The sequence below is a fragment of the Physella acuta genome, unplaced genomic scaffold, assembly GCF_028476545.2.
Source record: "Physella acuta isolate Inbredline_101_S28 unplaced genomic scaffold, ASM2847654v3 ptg000203l, whole genome shotgun sequence".
In the NCBI taxonomy this organism is placed as follows: domain Eukaryota; kingdom Metazoa; phylum Mollusca; class Gastropoda; family Physidae; genus Physella; species Physella acuta.
Window position 1 is genome coordinate 701 of NW_026731722.1, and position 27,354 is coordinate 28,054.

General features: G+C 36.7%; 4 protein-coding genes across 6 annotated transcripts in view; 3 read left to right on the forward strand and 1 right to left on the reverse strand.

Moving 5' to 3' along the window:
• The first annotated feature begins 659 nt into the window (after positions 1-659).
• LOC131937201 (uncharacterized) lies at positions 660-1,328 on the forward strand. Its single transcript, XM_059294428.1, has one exon. It carries the CDS (start codon positions 660-662, stop codon positions 1,326-1,328), a length of 669 nt encoding a protein of 222 aa, XP_059150411.1.
• Positions 1,329-2,679: 1,351 nt separating this feature from the next.
• Positions 2,680-10,902, reverse strand: LOC131937197 (eukaryotic translation initiation factor 4H). The gene is made up of 8 exons (XM_059294417.1): positions 10,831-10,902; positions 9,208-9,487; positions 8,945-8,993; positions 8,522-8,586; positions 8,270-8,366; positions 7,793-8,059; positions 5,702-5,936; positions 2,680-4,839 (listed from the first exon to the last, which is right to left on the reverse strand). Exons 1-7 carry the CDS (start codon positions 10,890-10,892, stop codon positions 5,746-5,748), a joined length of 1,011 nt encoding a protein of 336 aa, XP_059150400.1. The 5' UTR covers positions 10,893-10,902; the 3' UTR covers positions 2,680-4,839; positions 5,702-5,745.
• Positions 10,903-12,292: 1,390 nt separating this feature from the next.
• Positions 12,293-18,190, forward strand: LOC131937194 (RNA-binding protein 25-like). Its single transcript, XM_059294408.1, has 6 exons — positions 12,293-12,323; positions 15,135-15,204; positions 15,424-15,593; positions 16,148-16,371; positions 17,025-18,124; positions 18,184-18,190. The coding sequence occupies exons 3-6, from the start codon at positions 15,434-15,436 to the stop codon at positions 18,188-18,190; spliced, it is 1,491 nt and encodes a 496-aa protein (XP_059150391.1). The 5' UTR covers positions 12,293-12,323; positions 15,135-15,204; positions 15,424-15,433.
• The window catches only part of LOC131937198 (RIMS-binding protein 2-like), a 205,907-nt gene continuing 196,322 nt past the window's right edge, over positions 17,770-27,354 (forward strand). For all 3 annotated transcript variants that reach the window (XM_059294418.1, XM_059294421.1, XM_059294423.1), the window contains exons 1-2: positions 17,770-18,269; positions 19,155-19,310. In XM_059294418.1, the coding sequence (XP_059150401.1) occupies positions 18,210-18,269; positions 19,155-19,310 (216 nt within the window). In that variant the 5' untranslated portion in view covers positions 17,770-18,209. The remainder of the gene's footprint in view (positions 18,270-19,154; positions 19,311-27,354) is intronic.

Consider the following 27,354-nt stretch of genomic DNA (forward strand, 5'->3'; position numbering starts at 1 on the left):
AATTGACTCGGTCCCCTGAAAATTCCATGTGCCCCCCACACCCCTCGGAGAAAAAAAGTCTGAAATAATTTTGTATGTATGGGTGTTTACTTCACATAAACAATTTTATGCCATGCTAAATTTGTTATTGTTGATGTTGTTTTGGAATTCCAGTTATTGTTCTGGTGATGACAGCATTATGTGTGGAGGCTCAACGTTTCTTTGGGTCTACTGCGAAGGTCGACACAACCCAAGCCAACCCAACTGACCAAAATGGAACAACCACGGCAGGACATATGATGGGCAGACACCATATGAATATGATGGGCATGAATGGAACACGGAATGGACATATGATGGGCAGACACCATATGCATATGATGGGCATGAATGGAACACGTAATGGACGACACATGATGGGCAGACACCATATGAATATGATGGGCATGAATGGAACACACCATGGACATATGATGGGCAGACACCATATGCATATGATGGATATGAATGGAACACACCATGGACATATGATGGGCAGACACCATATGCATATGATGGATATGAATGGAACACTGAATGACACATTAATGGGAAACGGTTCACAAATGAATATGTCATGTTGTGGAGGCATGATGGGTAGGCGGGGCATGCGCAGACGTATGAATGGAAATTTCTCAAGAATGGTTTCACGTCAAGGAATGGGCTTCGGAAATGGAAGGGGGAATGGGATGGGTCATGTAATGGGTAATGGAAGAGGACATGGGATGGGAAATGGGGGAGGACACATGATGGGACATGGAATGGGCCCAGGCATGGGAGGTGGAATGGGAAATGGGGGACACATGATGGGACATGGAATGGGACATGGGGGAGGACGCATGATGGGGCATGGAATGGGTCATAGGAGAGGGCATATGATGGGGCGTGGAATGGGACATGGGGGAGGACACATGATGGGGCGTGGTATGGGAAACGGGATGGGCGCGGGGGTGACGCCTTCAAACCCTGAGGGCGCGGAAATGAGCCCTTTACAAGTAACCACCCAGACGGAGGAGGCTAGCGTGACAGGGTCCGAGATGGACTACCCCGACATGGAGAGGATGGTGAACCCCAACCAAAATGGCTACGACATGGGCGGCTATGACATGGGCGACCCATACATGGGCGGATACTACGCTCATCCGAGTCAGGTTAGACCCGTGTATAGACCACAATATGGTCGGAGGCGAGGGCACCACGGTATGGGAAATAATGGGATGGGCGGAGGTCAGCCGAGATACAGACCTAGAGTACGAAACATGGGCTACGGTAGAGGCCGCAACGGGGATTATTATTCTAACAATAAGTAACGAATTGATAAGTCCTCCCCGCACCCCACCTTGGCTCACTAAAAACAACGCAGTTGTATTGAGGTCAAGGTTGAAACTACGGCGGTGACGCTGTGGAATGAAAACATAGTCCAGTTACAACAACGAAACTATTCCAATTAGAACATTTTTATTTCGCTATTTTGCCTGTTATTTTATACTTACATAAAAAACACGTTGAAAATAATAAATTTGTATGTTTTTTAAAAAGTTTCTCCCATTAATATTCAAGCTTAACACACCTTGTTGCTTAAAAACAATACACATTTAACTGGATTTCCCCCCCCCCCCCCCTTTCATTAAAAGTATTGGCGAACAATGCGCCCCCCACAGAGAATGTAGTATCCCACACTGCTTTTATGTATTGTAATAATTTTGTGTTTGTTTTTACATAGTCCCTCATGGGACCAACCACTTGTACTTAACGCACAAAAATTTTACTTATTAGCCAGAAACTGTATTATATATTAAACTTATGTATTGCATGCTTATTTTTGTGTAGCTTGAGTGTTTAAAATATAGCGACATTAAATTATATTCATACCACTGTCATACTGTTCGTTATTTTTGGTTGTTTCAAATTAAACTACGATATTCCTCTCATTAAAATGACAGGCTAACTATCATTTAAAGGGAGAGAATAAAAGGGAACTAACTCGTAATAATATTCTATTCTCATAAGGTTTACTTTCAAGTAAAGCTAGAATTTAGAATCCAGGTTCAGCAGCAAATTTTTAATAAAAACCTGAGGAATAACAGTGAAAATTACTTAAAAATAAAAGTTTACAAAAACTCTTTTAAAATGCCAAAATATCACCATTTTTTAATATGAAAATGCTTCAATGGTTAAAATTACATGCACATTTTGACTTGGTTCTAGTGTTGCAAGGGTGATGCAGACTGAGACAATGCAGCTTCACACTGAGACATGGAAAAAAAAAAAAAGTTTACAACCTCCAGACACAGAAGCCACTCCCACGCACTGTGTACTGTCTGATCCTCCAACAAAGCAGACACTCAGACTAGTATGAAACTGGTGTCTCATAGTTGTATTTATTTACAACGAAAATTTAAGTCCTCACCATCTCATGATATGAAACTTCCCTTCATGATGGCATTTGACAGATGACAAGAAACTAAAATAAAATTGACTACCACGCAGCTAGACTACAAAAGCTAAAACAAAAATATTTTTTAGACAAATCAAAACCTAGATTTTGTTATGGCTCAGTTTAAAAAACAAGTAAAAGGCCTTCTATTCCTTCATTTCCCTGTGACAAGAATTTGTTTTTCTTGAATATAAAACCACACAAAAGTAAAAACAAAAGTAGTATCAGCCACTGTTTCAATTTATACAATCTATATAATAATTATTTACAATACTTCATACAAGAAATTTTTAAAAAGTTATGCATCGTGATAGTGTAACTATTAATAAATAAACTTATAAAATAAAAATAAACAACCAAAAAGTTAAGTTTACTTGGACAATAGATTTTACCAATTATTATTCTAATGTAGAGAGAACTTTAGTTACAAAATTTGTATTTCTCATGGAGAGAGAACTTTAGTTACAAAATTTGTAGGTCACAACCAAAACTAACTTCAGCAGCAGGAAACTAAGCATTTTTCTCTACACTATCTTCAACAAGAACCTCTCATCAGAAACAGGTAGTTTCAGGACAACATATTCAGGTCTTAAAATTTTAATAGAAAATTAAAAACTTGCAACAAATTTTCTCAATACATTGGACAATGTTTTGAAAATAGTTAAACTTTATTTCATATCCATGGTCACTAAATCAGTGCAATATACACAATACATGTTTCTATGATCTAGAAGATTTTAAAATAAACACCATGAACTCATAAACAATTTTCTAAAAAGTAACAGAATTTTCAAGTTCCTTATTTGGGCTTGTGCTAATCTCAGTAGACAAACACTAAGATGCAATAATGCGTTTTTCTAGCTCCTCAATGGGTTAATTTTCTTTCTAAATACCTGTGATTACCTTAATAACATAACCTAACATCTAGCTATATATCTGCATATAGTAAAAAAAAATAACAACAACAGATGCTCAAAAATAAAATATCCATTTAACTTTTTTTTACTAAAATTCAAAACATTACTGTAATATAATTACAGGTAAACTATATATATATCATCTAACTATATATCGTTCTTCATAAAAACAAAAATTTTCTAAGTAATATTTAATATTAACGTTTGAAACATCAGCGTTAAAATACAGTAAGTAGATATTTAAATTAACTTAGCATTGGTGAGCATAGAAAACAAAATTGACTTAAGGACAAGAATGAATCATGAACAATATTTACCATGATCTATTTACAAACTCTACAGGCCCAAGATTTTTCCAGACAGCTTGTGTCATAGATCAGTCCCATGGAAAAGTTTGCTCTAGGAACCCGTAGTTTTGTACACTCCTATCATTTTCCACATAAGCAGCAGCCAATTCTTAAGGAAAAATTTGAAAAAAATATGCGTAGCCGAACAACTACACAAATTATCAGTACAGTAATTACCATGCATAAAGTGATGGACTTAGCTTTTGGCAAATAAAATACACTGGTTACTTTTCTATTGAGATTAAAACATTTTTTCTTCAGATTTTCAAACCTTAACATTTAAGCTAGAGCTCATAAAAACTCGCATGTGACAGTATAGTTGCTATGTAACATCAATAGACAGCAACTTCATTTAAAATAAAAATTATTTAATTGATAAAAGATAATTGTTTTTTCAAACTTTATTTCAACAACAAAAAAAACAAACCATATGATATTATTTCAGAATTATTCACAGCAGAAACACAAACAGGTGTTTTCTTTGCAATCACAGCTGTCTGTATTAAAGATGTGGCAGTTACTTTTTTAATCATGTGGGCGTGTCATCAAAAGTTTTTAATGTTGCAAATAAAAGTTCATTTTATTAATGTAAGTAATAAAAGAAAACCAAACTAAAAAGAAAACAACAAAAACTATGTCATGCGGATTGCTGCAAGGATCCATGACATCTTATGTACATCATCAACTAATGTTTAAACAATTTAATGTAAGAAAGATGGAGTTATAATGAAGAAAAAATATAACCATTGTCGTAGAAATGGAAACATTTTCTTTGCCTACAATGAATGGGGATGAAAGTTTCCAAGCACATTATTCATTATTATGAAGTTGATGGAAAAATGTGTTCAAACAGCGTTCCCCCAACCAATGATCAAATTAAAACAGTCTTAATTCAAACATCAAAGTAAAGAAACCCTATACAATTTGTACAAAGTCACTTGTCTGTAGTCTGATACACACTCATATGCCTAGCAGACACACTCAGTTAAAATCCAGGGATATAAAGTAAAAAGAAAAAAGTAACATTTTTTTGTCAAACAACTCTATGCTGAAACACACATTGAAGCCTTTTCATTTGGTTGCCATCAAGATCGTAGCTTGATTACGTTTGGTGAAAAATCTGAAATTATAAATAAAAATTACAGGTAACCAAACATAAAAAAGTATATATTTTAAATGCTATAAAATCTATAGATTTAAGCAGGATGACCTGTTACCAACTTCAACATTTTTTAAACAGTGCCCATAGTAAAATTGTATTCAGAAAAAGACAAATCCTTGTTTTTAAAAAACTTTTTGTGGTAATTTCATCAATATATCATGGATTATGTTATATTACAATACTAAACTGATTTTAACAAAACGGTCTTAGTGTTTGTTGTACACTTGCAATTATTTGTTTATTTGTCCAAAATGCTGGCTATATCAGAGCATAAGTCATTACACTTTTAATATAGTATAAAATTATGTGTTTCAACAAAGTATTGTACCTTAAATGGAACATTAAATCATCCGTTGTACTAAACTATTTTCTATCATTAAAAGAATAAGAAAAAACCACAACAAAAACTTGAAAAGGACAACTGCCAATTAAGACTCTTCTTCCATTATGTGTATAATAGAGCAAACCTAGAAGACTACAACTTTAGTCAGCTACTTTCTAGTTTAATGATTTTTAATCATGACTGAACATGGTATCAAATAAAAAGGGGGAAAGTAGTATTTAATGATTAGTCTTTCTAAACTATAATGAAGTTTAAGAAACCATATGACAACCTGTCTCCAAATCTATCCAAAAAAGTATATAGATAGACCAACAAAAATGAGCTAATAGGTTTTTATGGGTTTTCAGTTCAAGACATATATTTTTTAAAAAATAACATCCATCATGTTTTATGTAAACAAAAATGAATTTTAATCCCTAACTAAAAGCATACTAAATCTACAAAAAATAAGTAATCAATGAAGAAGTAATGACCTACCTCACAGGGAACACAAGATAGAAGTAGAAGTCAAACTAAATTTGTTAATGTGCACTGCTTTCGCTGGTGTTTCGAGAACGATCTTTTGGAGGAACAACATCATCATCTGGTCGAAACTCACGTGGACGGCCTTTGCCGAAAATGCTCTCATTTCTAGCAGTATCTACAGGCAAATTAGGAGGGTCTTTGACAGTACGTGGCTTTAAGTTCAACTTTGGTCTCTGAGCTAAGGAATCTGTAAAACACAAAAGGATGTATAGGGAATGTATGGTGAAATTCATCTCAATAATTGTTGTGGTAGTGTTTAAAAAAATATGTAATGTCCTGTTTAGTAATTCAAGGCATACAAAATAAACTCTCCAATACTGTTATTTCTTTGAGGAGAGCAAAGTTTAAACCTTTGTTGTACAGGACATGTATGTGTGGTCATAAAATTTTAATCCTTTAAGTAGATGAAGATGATGTCAAGTCATAAGGTATGTGAGTAAGGTATCACTAACTAAAACATGTAAATGATAAAAATATTATGCAGAAGATTGTAAAATACTTCAGTTTGGAATCAAATTAATTGTGTGAAGTTTGTGTTCACTTATTAAGACAGATTGGGTTCATAAGTGGGTACCATTGACCTTTTCCTATACAGTCTAGCCATAAATACTAATTGGATGAACTGAAGTAACCTCAAAAGTTTTTGGCTACTGTAAAAATAAAAATCACAAATGCCTAAAAGCTAACTTTGAGGCTTTAAATATTCAACTACTTGCAGAGAACTAAAATTACATTGGTATTAAAAAAAAATGTATTTAAAATTTTAAATAACATTTAATGACATAAGTTCAAATAAAGGGAGCATACATTGATTCAAGAAATTAACGTTTAAAATTACAGCCCCAAGTGCATAATTTTCCTATTTTCAATTCTATTGTCCCCCAAACAGGGGAGCTAAATCAAGCGTTTGACCTTCCACTACAGAATGTTTATTCAAAATAAGACATGTCAATGTGATTAACCTTTTAATTACAACTACTCAGATAATTTTGGTGCCTATTTGAATTAGTTGACAAAATAGCTTCAGCCTACATGAGTTGCTTTCTAGTAAATCAGAATTAGGGTATGGCATGATCTAGCAGTAGACCGCTCAATTCCTAACAGAAAAGTCATGAGACTGTGCTTGATACTTAACCCTGTTCAAGCCTGTCTGGTTTATGAGCAATAGCTTGAGCCGGTAATGTAAGTTTAAGAGAGTGTTAAATCAGCTAACCAGAATTTATAGGTATTGTAGCATTTTTGTAAAAAAAAAAAAACTAAAAAAATCTAGAAGAGTTAAAAGAGCATCTATATATATAATTCTCTTCTGGGAGACGCTAGAAAACGAGCTGCAAACGCTCTCCCTACCATCCCCACCACTACATGGTTTGGTGAGCTGTTGTTCACTCTAAATGTTTACAAACAGATCTGGGTTTAGTGACGACTATTATGGGCAGATAATTTAGTTTGAAATGATTTTAAACTTAGGGGGGGGGGGTAACTAAGTGGAGTTTACTTTAACTGAAGGGTGGGGGGGAAGGAGGGGGGGGGGGGGTATCGTCCTTAACGAGCTACTTATAGTGTTTTAAAGAAATATTTTCAGTGGCAGCGTTGGTAGTGTCGAATTCACAAATTATGAATAACTGAAAAGTAGAAAAAACAACAACTAAATAGCGGCGTATGATATTCCGCGGGTTGGCTCGTGATAGTAATAACTAAATAGTTTTGAATCTAGGTAAAAATATTTGGTACCTAACATCTACTATGTCTGAGATAAAGTTTTTCACTGAAACATTTTTTGTGGTCAATTACTGCTATTAAAACATTAATTTTGTGATTTTTCTAAATCTAATCAATATGAGATTAGTTAACATTGCAAAATAATCTCTGAACAAAAGGGAGCAGATTATAAAATATAATGTGATAGGAACGCAGAGCATATAGCTCAGAGCTGTAAGGGTTGGGTAACAGTGGAATAGCTGCATTGGATAAAATAAACAGCAAACATAACCAGTGTAATTAAGTGATCATATACTGGTAATGTTTGGCTCTAACAGAACTAACCTGGGGATGCTTCTCTAAATTCTGCACCACTGCCACTATCCTGCCGTCTTCTAGTGCCAAAATCTCTATCTGTGCTTCCTCTGTTTCCCCCATAGCCACGATCATAGCTTGCACCTCTATCACTGTAATTTCCATAACCACTACCTCCTCGGCCACCTCTGAAGCCCCCTCGGTCGCCACCTCTGTCAGTGCCTCCCCGTGGAGAACCGTAACCTCTTGAATCACCATCTTTACCCTGCCAGGAACCTCCTCTGCCACCACCTCGACCTGCAGGTAATGAAAAAAGTTTTATAATAAACCTTGCTTTAATGCTATTTACCAGTAGGTGACTTACAAAGCAAAATACATGTCCTAAAATTTCAATAATTTTATTTAAAATACTTTTTTATGGTGATGTTTTTTAAGCTAGAGTAGAAAAAAAAGATTAAACTTATGTATATTTAAATGACTAACAGCAAAGAAATCGTAAATACATACCTCCGCGGTCACCACCACGCCCCCTATTAAACCCTTGATTCCGATCTTTTTGTCTCCCAGCTGCAATATCGACTCTTATGTTTTTGTCTTCAAATAACTGTAAAAAAAATATGGATCTTTATTAAAAGTCACCTCTCAAATTGTTACCATAAACACGATTACTTTTTTTAAACTGTAAATTTCTGTAAGCTATTATAAAAATGACATTAAAATAAATATAACGGCCAACAGCATAATAAAAAGAAAACTTACAGCACCATCATAGGTTAGGGCTTCTGTTAGTGATTCAACATCATCAAATTCTACATAGCAAAAACCTGGAGAATAAAGACAAGAACTTGTTTAGAAAATAATTCAAGTACTAACCATTCAGGGTGAAAATATAAATATCAGTCTAGCTTAACATTCAGAGCAAGTTAAAATATATATTTCAATTTAAAAGCATGAAGGGTCTGTGTATTTTTACTATGACAACTACACTAATTTTCATCGGGTACCTATCAAACCTGGATGCCCTAAACAAAATTTAATATTCATTAAATTTATAATTAAATGCAATGAACATTTTCTTATTTTATGCCAAGAAACAATGCATCTCATTAAAAAAAGTAACATTTTAAAAGCTAATTCTTCGTAAAGAACCTTTAATATTTTTGAAAAAAAAAAAAGACTAACCTTTAAATTTATCTGTTTCACGGTCTCTTACAAGACGAACGCTTTTGACCTAAAAAAAAATCAAGCATGTGATTTTTACACGCCACAGAAGCAAACCAAAAATTTAAGAATTATTTTACAATAGCCACAAGAGAAACCCTGAAATATTTTAACTAAAATTTTAAAGCATGTAACATGATCCTAAGTTTTAGGCACATAAATTATTTCAGCAATTTCTGGGTACATTTTTAACTCAAAAAATAAAAATTAAGCATTTTACTTACACTTAGATCTTTAAATATATTTTCAATGTCACTCTGAACTAGTCCTTGAGGTAAGTTGCCAATAAATATTGTAAAAGGGGGTTCTGTGGGGATTTGTGGACTGCCGCCTCCTCTGCCAGAACTTCGACCTCCACCATAACCTCGGTCTTGACCTCCATAGTTACCTCCTCTGCGATCATACCCACGATCATTGCCATAACTTCCTCTGTCATTGCCATAACTTCCCCTGTCGCCACCGTAGCTGCCCCTGTCATTGTAGGCACCCCTGTCATCATCATCCCTGAGGAATATTTATCAAGTTAGTTATGCAATCTTTTCTGTAACTTTGAAGGATAGGTAATAGTGAGGTACTTTTATGATGGGGGAGTAGACCTTTTACCAGTGTCCAACACTGGGCTTTGGTTAATTTAAGGTTAGTGTTGACATAATTAAGATTAATTAGAGCATTTGAAATTTTGTTTACTTTCTGTAACAATGGCACTGCTTTTTAAAGAAGATTCCATTATGTCTTTATGTGTTACTGGTATGAAAAACACACTCTAGTTGGAAATGAGGACATGCAAAGTGGAGGTAATGTATTGGATCTTGTCCTGATAAGCCCTTCCAAAGAGTTAACTCAACCACCCACAAAATAAAATAAAAAAAGATATTGAATGCCCAACATTGGGCTTTGGTTAGGGTTAGTGTTGACATAAGATTAATTAGAGCATTTATAATTTTATTGAAGAGGGTGAAATTGGGATATGTTATTAATAAATTTCATGAAAAGGTCTGTATTTTGGTACTTTGAACCTAACTCTAACCATAGAGGTGGATAAGAAGTTGTTTTTATAGCGTGCATTTAAATATTCAAATGTCTAGACAGAATTAGTTTACAGGTGCGGGGATTAACTTTTGGCCTGTCCACTGATTGCATTAGTGGCAGGGTTTATCTAAACAAGATCCAATTCATCTCTATGGCCACTGCATATAAAAAGCTTAACAAGGGATGGTGTTGCTTGTTGATATCTAAACCTAGATCTATATGTTTGATAGGTTACGTACTAATAAGTATGATTTTATTCTAGATTAGACTTAACCCTAATCACAATTGATTCCATACTTCCAACTGTTCTAGACTACTAATAACTAAAGAAGAAGTGGGGAGTAGGCTGCAAAATTATTAAAACTAGGCATGTAGGCCTAAATATAAATTTTAAAATTTTAGGACAGGTCTATCCCACCCCAACCAACTTAAAATTTTACATTTGTTACTGTTAGTGTGTTAGCCTAATTAATTTTTATTAGGCTACATAAAATTTTGTCATAATCACACTTAAAAACCATTGGGTTTGAAAATGTGCTTACAGAATGCTTCATTAAGTCAGGGTCTACTAGATCTAGATGGTGTGTAAAAAAAACTCAGTACTCATGCTTGTTGATACTGTAGCTTAGCAAGCATTCAATGAGAACATTAAAAAAAAGTTAAAAACTCGCGAGTGGAAGAAATACCGCCAGATGCGATGCAAAAAAATTATCAGATGAGCAAAAATCTCGATCAAAATTTACTTTTAGATAATCAAATGAACAGTAAACAAATATCTTGCATTCTAAAATCTAAAATTAACAACATTTTTTGTGTACCCATTAAAATCGCTCCTAGGGCGATTTCTACTGTATCCGCGATTATCATCGAAGTCAGCCATTTTGAATGGAAAAGACTCTTTTCAGTTTCCGGTCGGACATGCGCCATATAGTAACAGGTATATAAAATAAGAAATACACATTAATTGTCAGTAGTACCCAAATTATGAGGGTCCATTGAATCTCTCTTCTCTCTCCTCCACCCCCCACACAACCTATTTAAAAGACACCCGCTCGATTAATATGTTGCACAAACGCTACTTTTTATAATACAGCATGTATAAAAATTGGAGACTAGATAACTGTGCCCAATGAGGTGATAGAAGTTGAAAGGCCGACAACTTAAAAATAATTAAACAATATAGGCTAAGTATTAACAACCTTTAAAAGAGTGGAACTTTAAATGCACTAAATATAAGAAAATGAAACTAAAGAAAGTTTGTTTTATATTCCTATAAGTTTTTAGTGTATTTAAAAAAATATTATAAAGGTTTTTATATTTGTTTTATCTTCAAATTTTTAGTTTAACAAGAAATAAAAAAAAAATTAAAACAGAAATTTTTAAGGTTTTAAAAACAATTAGATCTTGAATCTTTAGTTGGCCTATCAAATTTATTCTTTCAAGTCCGTCCGTTCTAAATTAAGTGGACACCCCATACGACTAGAAATGTAAAATAGGGGGCCTAGTTTCTTCAAAATCTGATCAGTTGGTTAGGTTACCAAATACTACCATCTTTAACTCTTAACAATAATTATCTGCCCCTAAACGTCCGTTGTTGGCTCTCGTGTGTGAAAATATGTCCGTAAGCCTACACAACCAGAGTTTCTTCCCCCCGAATTTTTTAAAATCGCCCCCACCCCCCGAACGAAATGAAATTTATATAATTTATATAGAATATATATACTTTTAGCAGTGTCCGCCCCCCCGAAGAAGGTCTACCGCCCCCCCCCCCCCCCGAAAATTTCAAGTGCCCCCCCCCCCCCCGAGAAAAATGTCTGAAAGAAACACTGTACACAACTGATCGAGCGAGTCCTTTATCCCGTTACCTCTTTTTTGTTATTGAAAATATAGTGGTTCCTAAATTAACTGTGATGACTAATTCAATATATAATTATTATAAAAATACAATGCTCTTGCGTTTTCATCGGAGATGAATTTTGCTAGAGAGCTAAACAAAATAGCTAAACTAGACATATTTCGGAAATATTTCCAGTTGTCCATTTTCTTATTTGCTCGATCTACTTTAACTCGCTATCGTGTTTTACTTTTAGAGCCAGTCTCAAGATTTTAGAGACTAAATACTAAATAAGCCTTTTGTCATAGATTTAGAATCTATATTGACGTTAATCTATAGCTAGTCTATCTCAGATATTTACAACAACCAACAATCATACCCCCTTATTGTTATTAGCAGTTATAAAGTTTGTCGTCTGCTACAAAACGCGAATAACACTTTTGTATCTCAATGCTAAACTATCTGTGAATGAGAAAGGTACGGATATTTTTCTTTATTAAGTTGAACGTGTAGCACACTTAAGACACCCCTCCTTAACACTAACACCATTTCTGGCACCGTTAAGACATTGATAAAATGCCAGAAAATGTTTGGATCCGTTTTGACATGTATTTTTTCTACCGGTCGGTTGGGGCTCTGTAAGGTGCTTGATGACTTTTAAAATATTAATATTTTCGATTGCTGATAAGTTCAATAAATTTTACTAAACTAAATCCCAAAAATAATGTATTTATATATTTTGTTTACATATTTTTTTTAGTTTGCAACGATTTTTATTAAAAATAAATCAGTGGATTTAGTCAGCAGGACCTCATATTTATCGGAACCTATAGCGATCACGTGACAAAAATACTCCTAAAAGCGCTACCGATGAAAAGCTCGGCTAAGAAAACAAAAACATGGAAAGACAAAACTAAACAAACCAGCCGGAGTCACTTTCGATTTATTTATTTTGTGTAATTAAGCTATACGTTCTTACAAATATGAAAACATACATGTTAAAACTCCGTAAGGCATTTTAATTAGAAATGTGATTGAATTAACCTATCGTTAGCGATATAGATCTAGATCTAGAATCTAGATCTATTTTATTTTCTGTTTGTTACTGAATGATAGAATAAGTATCAGACTATCAGACGTATCAGTGGACTACGGAGGCCAACTACAATCGATGTGCCAGGAATCTTTTTACTTTTATTTGGCCTAATTTTTTAGTTTTATAATTATTTTAAATTATTATGTAGGATTTATAGACCCTAATAATATTTGGCCTAATTTAATCTTACTTTGATGTTAAATTATAGGCCTACATAGTTTAAAAGAATTATTGTATGAAATAATATTTAATTTAATCATAATTTTTTTAATTTTATGTATTATTATGTAATTATGTAGTAGATCTATGTAATTGTAATGCAGGTATGGGTTTGTTGTATGTTGACTAAGGCTAAAAATTGTATAAATTTAATAAAAATTTAATAAGCCAAACTAAGGCCTAATATAAGCAACTTAATTTGTTTTATTAATAGATATCTAGATCTAATCCTATTTTAGAATCTTAAAACTTCTGAATTCTTAAGTAGAAATATATTAACCCTTTATTTACGGAATTATGTTCCGAATGACATTTTTTCTTAAACAATGTGTTATCAGATTGCTTTTGGCACATTTAAAGCATACGTCGAAGGAAATTTTGTTTCATAAATTTTTAAGGGCCCAAACATGTATTGGTACTTATAAGTACCGTCAGGAATGTAGGACATTTTTTCCAAAAATTAAAAAATTTACAAAACAGGAAAAAACGATACAACTTATTAAATAATAACATGACAATCATTATAACAATAATTTTTTTGTAATTTTCACTCATAAACACAGCACAAAAGTATATTTAGAGTACGATTTTTACTGGATTTTCCTTCGGAACACATCTTAGACCTCACTCAAACACAGCAAAAGGTGCCGACATGTCATGCTCCCTCATTCCTCGTTCCTGAGACATTCTTGTCTGTCGTCTTTCTGGTGTGGCAACAGTTGCCGGACTGAACCTACTTTTGCTGGAGGCTTCCAATAGCCATTACAATGAGCCGCATAAACAAATATTTTGAAAACAAAATCCTAGTCATTCAAAACAATACTACTAGTAATACTAGTATAATTGTAGCCTACTAGAATGTTATGACAAGTCTACACTACAGTGTAAAGTTCATAAATAGAAGTAAGCTCAATGTGTTCAGGATAGCCGTAGTGGCCTACTGTTTTGTGTTTACTGATTCAAAATTACAAAATGATCTATACTACATGCAGATGTATGGACTATTACTAGTCTACATGTATACATATATACATTACGTACACGCTAGCTATTGTATGCAAGACAGTTTTTTGCAACAAATATAACTTACAAATCTTACTTCTAGAACTAGACTTTGGTATACAAATAACGAATACTAAACCTAGTAAACGAGCCTGCAACTGCCACCTTTATTCTTGTTATTCTTTTACTACTAGAAATCTGCAATTAATTACAATATTTCTGAGGAAAACCCTATGCTAACCTTCTTATAAATGCATAAATATATATTTTTAAGTACATTTCGATAATTAATTGTCAAAATAATATTTATGTCACTCCAAATTGAAAATCAGCCATTTCCAAGAAATCCTAAAAAAAATGTCCGTGTGCCCTGACGGTACTTATAAGTCCACTTGTAAACATCAATCTATTACAAAGACAATTTGATGAAAATTGTATAACTAGAAGTGAAATGTATTTGCCTGACTATTGAAGATGCCAATAAAAAATATTCGGTGTTGAAAACGTGAAGAATAAGGTAAAACAAAGGGAAATCAGGAACACATGTGAGATATGTACAGAACAATTGTGAACTACCAATACAGGTAGAGATTGAAAATGGCGCCACACCCGTAATTTTCAAAAAACATTGTTCCCTCCACCTACCTGTGACTCAAGGGAGATAATACTATCAATTACATCAATAATTTTTAAAATTCGTCTTAAATTAAAAATAATACAGGCGCTTAATTAAAGTGGTACTTATAAGTACCGTCAGTAGATAAAGGGTTAATATATAATAATAGTAATCATAACTTTATTAACTTAAGATGCCAATTACTAAGATCAAATTAGATCTAGATCTAGTAGTAGCAAGATTAAGTGTAAGAAGTCCACAAAAGAGAATGAGTCACTCTGGAGTACTTGAATAAAAAGACAGTTGAAAACACAATAGGCCTAAATATTCATATTTTTAAAATTATTTTTTGCAGGTACCCGCATATGCTGGTAACTATAATAACAGTACTCAGTGACATTTGAAACATCCATGATTTAATAATGGTAAGCCATTGTTGAGGAGAGAATTTTATATATTTTTAATATATATAATATATATATATATAAATACAGACATACATATATAGTATTATATAGGCCTATATATATATATATATATATATATATATATATATATATATATATATATATATATATATATAAATATATATATATATATATATGTATATATATATATATATATATATATATATATATGGATAGTGCCTCTACTATGGAGTTCTCGCCACTGTACACACGAAGGCTGTCTGGCAGCTACAGCAGCCGCAACAGTTTTGTTGACGATGCTCTGGAGCAGCTAGAGTTTAACATCAATGACATCAGTAGAGCATCAAGTCCTGCCAGTGTCATCAGTGTCAGTGCTCGCTCTGAAGGTGAGTTGTTTGACAGCTCTTGTTGACGTGGTTTCAGTTGTTTGACAGCTCTTGTTGAGGTGGTTTCAGCTATAACTAAATTTGCTGAGGTTGTTCAGCTGTCTGAAAGCCTTTGCTGCGGTTATTTACAAATTTAATCATGTAATTACAGTAGACATATTTGAAAGGTTTTCTATGCTTGATTAGCATTGCATGTCAACAATAATAAATCTTTTTGTTTCACATTGTACTGAATTTATTATTAATAAATAATCCAGTACAACCACCATATAATACAAACACATGTAATTAATTGTAAATAGAAAATATGCTTTCCAACTTAATTTAACAACTTCTTGAAAATATTGTATACATCTTTAAATCTAGCATGATATAATAAGTCTTGTGGTAACATAAAAAAATGCCTATATACTCCAAAAACCAGAATGTATATACATAACACTCAATCAGCATCTGGTGTCACCTGATCTGTTGTTTCTTAAACCATACTACATAAACATTTAACTAAACTATAGTTATGTGTACTGATGTATGCATGTTTGCTCTACATTTAGGTTTCAGAGAGCGCAGACACCGCAGTACAGGCCGAGCGGATGATGAGTACAGGAGAAAATACTCGAGGATAAAAAGCGAGCTCGAGCTAGAGAAGAATAAGATTCGTCACCTGCAGGAGGAGAGGGTGGAAGAGATCAGAAAACTGAGGGAGGCTTTTGAGAATGACAGGAAGCTGGAGATGGTCTCGTTACAGAACCGATGGGAGGAAGATAGGAAAAAAGAGGTTGGTGTTTTGGTTGTGGTTACTGTACTTTTTTCATGTTAGGTTGTAGATTGTTTTATTAGTAAAACTTGTTTTAGAATAGGGCCATAAATGTGAATACATTTAAAGTACGTTGCTCTGTTTTCAGATCAGGCAGATCATAGGTTATCACTTTTAATATTCCTCAGCATAAGATCCCTACCTTTTAAAAATATTTCTGATATTTACGTGAGACAGCTGTCCTCTATTTAAACTGAAACCAGTGTTAATGCACTGTAAAAATTGTCATAGAAATTATGAAAGAAGGAAAAGTTTACTGTAAGCAAGAAATGACATATCTAAAAATTACACACTAGATTCAAGTAATGTAAATTTGCCAATGTTTAAGATTAAGTCCAGCCAATTTACGTGAGTGATGCCATGGTCTAGTGGTAGAGCACATGGCTGCTAGCCTGAAGGTCTCAGGTTCAGGTCTCAATCCAGACGTATGATTTTAGGATGTCCTTGTCTACTCAGCTCTGATGGGTACTCACGTTACCTGACCTCACCATCCCTTCATATACAGAGGTCAAGAAAATTGTGACCTCAACTTCATCTTCCTTTTGATCATTAGGTCTGAAAGGGAAACATTACCAGCCAGTTTGTACACATGTATTTCTATTTTACATTTTCAGTTGGCCAGATTTAAGGAAGAACTTATCAAGCAGAAAGACTTTGAGCTACAGCAGGTTCTCATGTACAAGGAAAGTGAGAAAAGGCAACAGGTCAAAGCAGAGGAGAAAAAGGAGAAAGGAAAACAGAAAGTAGATGAGGAAAAACTGGAAGTAGAAGATGAGGATGAGTCCATTGCCGGGAGGGATGGGGATAATGATGTGGCAACTGTGAGTGGAAAGGGACAGGGGAGAGAGGGAGGCAAAGAGGAGAGGAGGAGGCAGAGGATGGATAAAAAACATGCAGATGATGATCTTAAGCATTTAGATCTTGTGAGTAAAGATGGAGGGTCTTCTCAAGATCACAAAAGATCAAGATCGCACAGGACAGTGAGTGGAAGTGAGGGAGACAGAGACACTGTACATAGAAGAAGGCATAGAGCTCATGAGAAAAGTGAAAAACACATCAGTGATACACCTGAGCCAGTTATTCTTAAAAGTTCTGAACATGAACAGGTCAGAAACAGGAAAAATGACAAACACATCAGTGATGCACTTGAGCCAGTTATTCTTGAAAGTTCTGAACATGAACAGGTCAAAAACAGAAAAAATGACAAACACATCAGTGATGCACTTGAGCCAGTTATTCTTGAAAGTTCTGAACATGAACAGGTCAAAAACAGAAAAAATGACAAACACATCAGTGATGCACTTGAGCCAGTTATTCTTGAAAGTTCTGAACATGAACAGGTCAAAAACAGAAAAAATGACAAACACATCAGTGATGCACTTGAGCCAGTTATTCTTGAAAGTTCTGAACATGAACAGGTCAAAAACAGAAAAAATGACAAACACATCAGTGATGTCGTCGTGTCAGGTGTGCTAGAAAATCCTGAAAGTGAACGTGTCAAAAACAAGACAGTGAAAGATACAACCTCAACACAGGATGCTGTCGCTAGTGCTTCTAAATTATTGTCTGAGAAAGTTATTTCTAAAGTAAGTGTGGATGTCCAGACTGACCTGTTAGGGACAGATATAGCAGGGAATGATGAAAGTAAAGTGGATAAAGAAAATGAAAAAACATCCGAACTGGAGAAAAGGATTAAAGATTTGGAGGTTGAAAGGTCAGCTCTACAGAAACAAGCGTCAGACATTCAAAGAAATTTGGAAATTAAAACCAAAGAATATAAAATACGTGAGGATGAGTTTATGAACATTAAGTCTAGATATGAGAAAGAGTTTCGCACGGTCATTGATGAGCATAAGAAGGTAATTTCTTGTTTTTTTTTTATGTTGATTTGATTGTCATAAATTAAAATTTTAATGTGCTTGCTGAAAAATTTGCAAGTGCTGTGCTTTTTTACTCATCTACAGTAAACCATGCACAAAGATAGGGGGGTCAACATGTGGCAGTATCTAATAAACACTATTTAACTACAAACTTTTGTAGTAAGTTTGTGGGTAGGGTCATTGCTAGAGACAATAGTCCATTGGTAGATAAGATGTAGCTAACTAGCAAGTGTTCAGTTTGGTTCTGTCACATGGGTCAGTTGAGCATCCTGGGATTTTCTAGAGAAATCAAAAATAGCTTAACATTGTTGTACTGACCACACAGTATGTTATGTAAGGCAGGACAACTTCACTTTTATGTTTTTTCATGGGACTCCATGGCCTAGCGATAGAGCGCTAGACTGCTAACCTGGAATTCTCGAGTTCAAATCTGGGTTCAAGTAAGTAGAACATCCAGCTCTGATAGGTACCTAACTTAGGTTAGGGAAAGTAAGCAGCTGGCCATAGTGCTAATCACATTATCCTTTCATATGAAGAGGTCAAGAAACATGAACTCTACTTCATCTGCCCAATGGATCGCTAGGTCTAAAGATGAATCTTTTATGTTTTTACTTTGGGATGTAGATTGGAGCTTTGGCCTTGATATTTGTTCTGGGTACTATTAAAAAGATGTAATTTCCAGAGCAGGTTGACAAAAAAGTTAGAAGAAAACAACCATTAATGATAACTACAAAAAATAAGTAGTTGAAATAAGTTCAAGAAAATGGAAACGGTTTAACATTTTATTTAAAATAAAAACAACGCAGGTACATGAAAGTAAAATTTGGTGTGGTGCTGAAGTTAAAGCTGATTTTCTAACTTCAGGTAGCTCTGGTGAACCTGGAGAAGCTGAAGCAAGCGGAGACAGCATTAAAGGAATCCACCATGTCTGATGAGGATATGGCGGCTCTGATATCTTTCAGGCAGGATCAGCAGCAGAGGAGGTTGTCTAGTGGGTCCATTGGCAGTCTGCAGGACGAGGTGAGTTGACATCTCACATGGTGTGTGGGGTCACATCTCACACATTTTGTGGGGTCACAATCTCACACATTGTATTGGGTCACATGTCACATGGTGTGTGGGGTCACATTTCATGTGGTGTGTGGGGTCACATGTCGCTTAGTGTGTGGGATCACATCTCACACATTGTGTGGGGTCAAATGGTGTGTGGGGTAACATCTAACAAGGTGTGGGGTCACCATCTCACATGGTGTGTGGGGTCACCATCTCACATGGTGTGTGGGGTCACCATCTCACATGGTGTGTGGGGTCACCATCTCACATGGTGTGTGGGGTTACATCTCACATGGTGTGTGGGGTCACATCTCACATGGTGTGTGGGGTCACATCTCACATGGTGTGTGGGGTCACATCTCACATGGTGTGTGGGGTTACATCTCACATGGTGTATGGGGTCACCATCTCACATGGTGTGTGGGGTTATATGGTGTTGGGGTCACATCTTACATGGTATGTGGGTCACATGTCACATGGTGTGTGTGGGTCAAATCTAACATGGTGTGTGGGGCACCATCTCATATGATGTGTGGGGTCACATGGTGTGTGGGGTTACATCTCACATGGTGTGTGGGGTTACATCTCACATGGTGTGTGGGGTTACATCACATTGTGTGTGGGGTCACATCTCACATGGTGTGTGGGGTTACATCTCACATGGTGTGTGGGGTTACATCTCACATGGTGTGTGGGGTCACCATCTCACATGGTGTGGCATCACATCTCTGGGAAGTAAGGGTTAATGCATGATGTGACTGTAAAGATGGGCTTGGTAGATGGTTAGAGCAAAGTTTAACACACCACTATTACAACACATTGGGCATCAAAAAATATTTAGTTACTTTCTCCCATGCTACATCCTGTCATTTCCTTATATACAGTGTTTCTTATGTACAGCATGTTTTTTATATACAACCTGTTTCCTTATATAAACAGCCTTTTCCTTATATACAGCCTGTTCTCTTATATACAGCCCGTATCACAACATTAACATCAAATCAATCTGAACTGGATTTCACCACTGAACACATAATCTCACCATACAATATTTACCTTACACACCAATTACAGTATAAACTTTCAGTTACACACAATTCACATACACACAATCGATATCACCACAATAAGCATTGGGTCACAGGATATATTCAAAAGTTATGATGATCTGCCCTATGACTTGTGGTTAACTTATTGACATACCAGAGGGCCAGTTCATGGTTTAATGCTGAATGTGTGCCTACAGTTTTGTTATCAAACTGATCATAGGGGTCGTCCATAAATGACTTCACACTCGTAGGGGGGAGAGGGGGTCCATAAATTTGTGACGGTGTGTGATGAGGGGGAGGGGGGGTCAGATGGTGTGACGTCACTTTTTTGCATTATAAAAAAGCAAAGTTAGAAAACTATTTTTAGCCGTTATTTCGTGTTTTAGAAAACGGTTTTAATAAATTGTAATATAAATTGATCAAAATACTCTATGTTGACAGAGTTCTGACAAGATTTCGGAAAAATATCGATTTAAGAAAAATTCAACTGCAATTTTGAGGGGGGGGGGGGTTGTAGGCTGAGGTGTGACGTCATGTTAGGGGGGGTCTGGCTTTTTGTGGCGACGTGTGACGGAGGAGAGGGGGGGGGGAGGTAAAAATCGTCAAAAAAAAAGCGTGACGTCATTTATGGATGACCCCATACTGACTTTGTAAAAAAAAGTTGGCTAAAATTGTATAACATTGTTAACATTTGCCAAACGTTTTTGTTTCAAGATCGAAAAATAAATAGTAAACAAACATTTCCAAAGAACTGCTAACATCAAAACTGTCCAATAAAAAGTCAAATGTTTTCTGCTTCAAGTTACACACGTTGAAGTGAAACATTATTTTAAAGGCTTGCACAACATCAAAGTTGGTGTAGTGTTTGAAGACAACACAAGCAAATATTAATATTAAGCTTAGCTTTAGAAACAAATCTCTTCTTGCTGACCGAGGTTCCATGTTGTATGGGTTTTGCTGACCAAGGTTTTCTGACCATGGTTCTCACTTGTAAGGTTTTTGCTGCTCAACTTTTCTTTACACTTTGTCCACATGTCCACGACAGGATAATATCTGGTTGCACATCCCCCCCCTCCCCTAATCCTAGATACAACGATGTCACGATGGGACTTGAGTTTTCTCACTCAAACTTGAAACACTGGCCTGGTTTGTATGACATCACCCCCACCCCCTCCCCCCACCTTTACCTGTTGACCACACGTCTTGTGTCAGCTGTAATGTTGGAATGGGAGGATAACATTTCTATGATCGCTGGAAGTTTATCATTCTTTTCCTGGGAAATTAAAAAAAAAAGTGTTATGTGTGTTATTTGTTCACAGGTAAAACATAAATCGTATTGATCAGTGGTCATGCTTATTTTTTGTTGTTGTCATTATTACAATGTCGCCGAGAAAGTAGACTTGCTGTTGATAATTTGTGGGAAAATATCACCTTATAGACTAACTGATAGCTACTAGTGGGAAGCGTTAGTGAATTAACCAAGTGTACCGCTCTGGTATGTTAATTAAAACGTCAATCGCTTGATTGTTTATCGTAAACTCCGCTCATGGTTGTTTATCGTAAACTCCGCTCATGACTAAGTTGTTGCCTGCAATGGTGCTGACTCGGCTGACAACGGCTGATTTCTCATATCATAAATCAAGCTAATTAAGTGAAATGTTTAACTTGAAAACATTGTCTGTTGCAATTGTAGACTAATGTAGACTGTAGGCAGTCTACTCTATAACCAGTGATGATTTAAAAAACCCAAACTCAGAAAGAGCTTGCAAATTCGGGGCTGAGGGAGGGGGGTGCTCTTGAAATTTTCGGGAAGGAGGGGCTTGAAAGTGGTCAAAGTATACATTTTGTATGTAAATTATATATATATATTTATTTCGCTCCTGGGGGAGGGGCGGTGTTCATGCTTCGTGAGGGTGGGGGTGCTCTTGAAATTTTCGGAAAGGAGGGGCGTGAGAAGAAAAATGGTTAAGTATATATTTTCTGGGGGTGGAAGGCGGTGGACATGTTTCATGGGGGTGGGGGTTACTGATTACAGCATGTCTTTAAGCGGTTAACCCTAATTAGATTCAGCTAAGCCACACGGGGACAGCGGATAGAGTCGAGCCGAGAGTGTTGGGTTTCGCTGTTCAGCCGTCACCAGTGTTGCAGGGGTCGTAAACCAGAGCTAGGTCCCGCTTGACTCCCGAGGTGACGCCATTGTTTAAGGCTGGGTTTAGCCGAGGTTTCACACCAGACCCTCAGACAAACATGCATGGATTTGGTCAGGCTGTCCTCGCCTGTAAACACGATTTATCATTAAGCTAGGATTAGGGGGGGGGGGGGGGGTGTCTGTGAGGGTAGGTGTCTGTGAGGGTGGGTATCTATGAGGGTGGGTGTCTGTGTCTTTAAAAGCAGTGGGCTGCGATACATGGGGATCTGTGTATCATCCTGCATTTGTGTTTGCGCGTTGCAGATTTGTCTACAGCTTTACTGCTTTAAGACGGTGGATACATTTCCGTTTTCACCTGCACGAAAATCTGTGTACGTACCAGCTGGATAGGTGTGTGTGATTTCCTTTGGATTTGGATTACTTCTATCTTCGTCTAGCTATCGGTGGATAATCTATTTGAGGTTTTATCATCGTATGCAACGTTTCACATTTGAACTTTGTTATCAGTAAAATAAAAAACTCTTGGAGATTGGTTTAGGCTATTAGCAGTTGGTACTTATGAAGCCTTTAAGTTGATGCCGATACAAATGTTGTCTTGATGTTGATGCTGATTGTTTTGGTATCCATGCTAACAACGTCTTAGCATTAGAGCTGAAAGATTTTAGATGTTGAGGCTAAAGATGTCATCATTTTGATGCTAATGACGTCTATATGTTGATTTTTGGACGTCAAAATGTTTGTGCTCAATACTTCATGGTGTTGTTTTTATGGGTCTTTAGTTTTTCATGATTTTGCTATCTAATATAATCTTGACGCTTATTTTAAGGACTTTTTGATAATGATGTTAAGGACATTTTAAAAAGTTGATTATGTTGATGTTCAACATGTCGATGCTAACAATCCCACTATGATGATGCTAAAGACGTCAACATGGGATGCTAAGGACGTCAGTACGTCCTGTTAAGTCTCGTTGCGTTGGTGGTTGTGACGTCTCTTTTGTAACTTCATTTGTATTGTGGATATTTAGTTACAACTATCACAACTTTTTTTTTTTGGAGAGTAGTTTTTGTATCATTTTATGGTGTTTGTATGTTTAAAATGTTGTGCCTCTAAATTTAGTACCAACAATTTCAGTAGTCACAAACTGATTCAGTGATGTCACAAACTGATTCACTGATGTCACAAACTGATTCACTGATGTCACAAACTAGGTCTTGTCTGTGTGGACGTCTACAGACACACACCTCACACTGTCGGGTCAACGTGACTCACAGGTTTAAAGGCCATACCTGTCTTGTGTATGTTTTCTTATTTGTTTTGGCTGTTTGCTTTTAAAAGGTCTTTCTCCCTCTTTCTCCCTCTTTCTCGCTCATTCTCGCCGTCTCTATTGAAACATTCGAGATGTGTACGTTGGAGGAAGTGCTCAAAACATCTCCATTGACATGTCTTCTTTTGTTGCGTAGGTCTCTATTAGTCCATGATCAGGGGCGTAGCACGAGGCGGAGCGGCCTCTCTCCTGAAACTATTTTTATAGATGGTGGCCCATTTTTGGAAGAAAAAATTCTACGTTCTATAATAAAAAACCCAACTGAATATGTAATACATAATGAAATGAGATATTATCGCCTTATTCTGAATTCTTTCTCACCTCACCACATTAAAAAAAACGTAGCTCCTTAACTGACGGAAGTTTCTATGTCATTTATACCCGTTATTATCTATATCTTTTTATAGGAGAAAATTATTTCACCATTGGGGAGCAACTCTTCAACTCTTCCCTGCAATAGCAGATAATTATCTCCCTGCCCCCAACATTCATTGCAAAAATATGTCCTAAAATGTCTAAATCCTCAGAGTGAGCAGACTAGTCTAGTCAGTATAGGACACGATGTCCTGCATGAAGGCTGTGGATTTATGACCAGGGTCCTTACAAGATTGACACAGTCGACGTACGGCTCGTGCAGTCAACAATCTTAGCCGTACGTTTAATTTACCGACCTGCTAGACGGAGCAGTAAACTTTAGTTCTCTACTCGTCACCTTCGAGACCTAGATTAAACATACACAAGTTAATGGACTGGTGTCTTGTGTTAGCGTTTGTTGGTAGAGAGGTCGAGACGAGGGTTTTTGTTTAGACATTTTGCTCGGGAAGGGGGGAGGGGCATTTAAAACCTTGAAGTTTCCGGGGGTCGGGACTACGACGCTGGTTAAAGTATGTATCTTCTATAAAAGATAGATCTATATGTTATTTCATTCAGTTAGTATAGGCGTGGTTTAGTCTCCAAGGGTGTGGTTTGGCTAGCCACCGCTGGCGTCATTGGACAAATTAGGCGTGTTCATACACGTGGACAGTAGACGCGTAAATGTTGTTTAGATAGTATGGTTAAAAAATGTTTTTAAATATTGCGTGCATGGGGAGTTGATGCCCCATGTTTTTACCCGAAATCTGAAAAACAGAACCGTACATAAAAAAATATACAAATAAATATATACAAGATGGGAAATTTTGATAGGCCAACACTTTCCCCCACCCCCCACCCCTCCCTCTTCATAATTTGGCTTCCCCCAGCCACCTCTAGATTCCCCTTATAATGGCTTTACTAACACAGGCGTGGTTTGACTAAGCAACTAAGGCGTGGTTTATCAAAATAGGCGTGGCGAGATTGAACATGATTTCTTCTGCTAAACACGGATAATATTTTTATAGGCCTCTATGTAATGGTCGATAGCAGGAAAAAATGTTGGGTGCCTTTTCAAACATCAACAGTTCTGTGTGTGTTGCTATTGCAATTATCGCTATCCTGGCTCTAGGTCACGCTAATTAGGATTAAACCCTAATCTTAATCCTGACCATAACAGCGATATCGTACTATATCGTGTTGCCGGCGTTTTTATCAGAAACTAATTGTCGTCTTTATTGCCTAGAGATACTGCCTATAGAAGGTCGTTCAGATGAAACCTGCTCAGTTACCCAAACGTTACGGACTTGGGTGGCATATCATAAAGAATTTGATCAATAGTTCACCTGAGACAAGTTGATACTTCTAATACGGGGTGATAGGGCACGTGAAAGTGTGACGTCAGTGTGATATGGTGTGTTGTGCCAGGTGTATCGAATGTCAGCCCGTAGGTCTGGAATTCACGGCGGTTCTCAACCTGGTCGTCGACTGCATGATTTTATGGATACATTCTATCTGAACCCAGCTCTTTAGATCCAATAGCCAGTTTCAGTTGTATCCTAACTTTACACTGAACCATATGATAGCTTCGTATACCATTCTATTCAACCATGAGCTGGCTAGCTTAATTGAACCATGTTACCCCTAGCTCTGACGGAGTCGTCTAGCGGTAGAGAGCTGGACTGCTAACCCGTTAGTCTCGAGTTCGAATCCGGGTTCAAGTCAGTAGACCGTCCCTGAGTCCACCAAACTCTGATGGGTACCTAACTCACGTTAGGGAAGGTAAAGGTAGATTGGCATAGTGCTGACAACACTATCCCTTCATATGCCGAAGTCACAGAAACAAGTGAACTCTACTTCACTTGCCTTACAGACCGTCAGGTTTGAAAGGGAACTTTACTTTACTTACCCCTAGCTCTATACATAACACACCTAGACAATACGTTATTCCCCACTTAGTTGTGTTCATTAGCCTTAGGGCTTAGAGGATTTAGGGAGGAGCAGTGTTTTAATGTTAATGTGTGCGGGGGGAGGGGGAGTGAGGGGGTAAAACGGGGAGCCTCCCTTTACATACATATGTAGGCGGGTCCCGGTTGACAAGATCACTGAGTCTGTCTGTGGACACTCTCAGAGAGATTAAACTACACGACTGTTGGCGCCTTGGTTAATGGCATCAATGGGAGAGATGAAGCCATCAGAATGTTAGAAATAGTTTTTGCGATACAGGCGCTGCTGATGGTGGGACCAGCTAGAGGGGGACCAGGTGTTTACCAACAGGTGCAAACCACCCCCGCACCAAACGGGCGGCTAATCACGCTGAACATGACATGGTTCAACACGCAGGTTAATTACGGTATTGATTGGGGAGAGGTCAGCGCTCTGATCGATTGGTTTGTGGTGTATAGACGTGGGACAGCTGGGTTGTTGGTTTTTTTAGGGCTGCATGGTAGTAGTGGTTGGCTGCTGGTCAGTATCTGTTGGTTGCTGGTCAGTATCTGTTGGTTGCTGGTCAGTATCTGTTGGTTGCTGGTCAGTATCTGTTGGTTGCTGGTCAATATCTGTTGGTTGCTGGCCAGTATCTGCGTCGTAGTGGCCAGTTTCATCGTCGTGGTGGCCAGTATCTGCGTCGTGGTGGCCAGAATATTTTAATTATTCGCCAGTATCTATTACGTTTGGCATACTGTATTATCCAGGCATTAGCCAATACGTTTTATCCAGGTATTAGCCAATATGTTTTGAACAAAAGCATCTGTTGACGGCTCTAGCTAATTACTTAATCACCCCCCTAACATCAGTATTAGTATAAAACAAAGAACTTTAAAATGGACGACTACACACTTAATGTAGCGTCTGGCCAGAGGGGCACTCAGTGGAGCACGTTAACGAACACACATAAATTATGTACCAGCACAGAAGAATCGCCGCCCCACCTGACCGGCAGGTATTAAGACAGGTCGATACATTCACATTACCTGTCAGCTGTGGAATTCAACGGTTCTCAAACATTCTTCCAACCCCCTGTCCCCTAACGTTAATCGCACGGAAAATAATTCTCTACACGTTCGTTATCAGCCCATATTCTACCCCCACAACAAATACACCTGTACCTCGCGGACTTGAAAGCGTTCTCAAAAT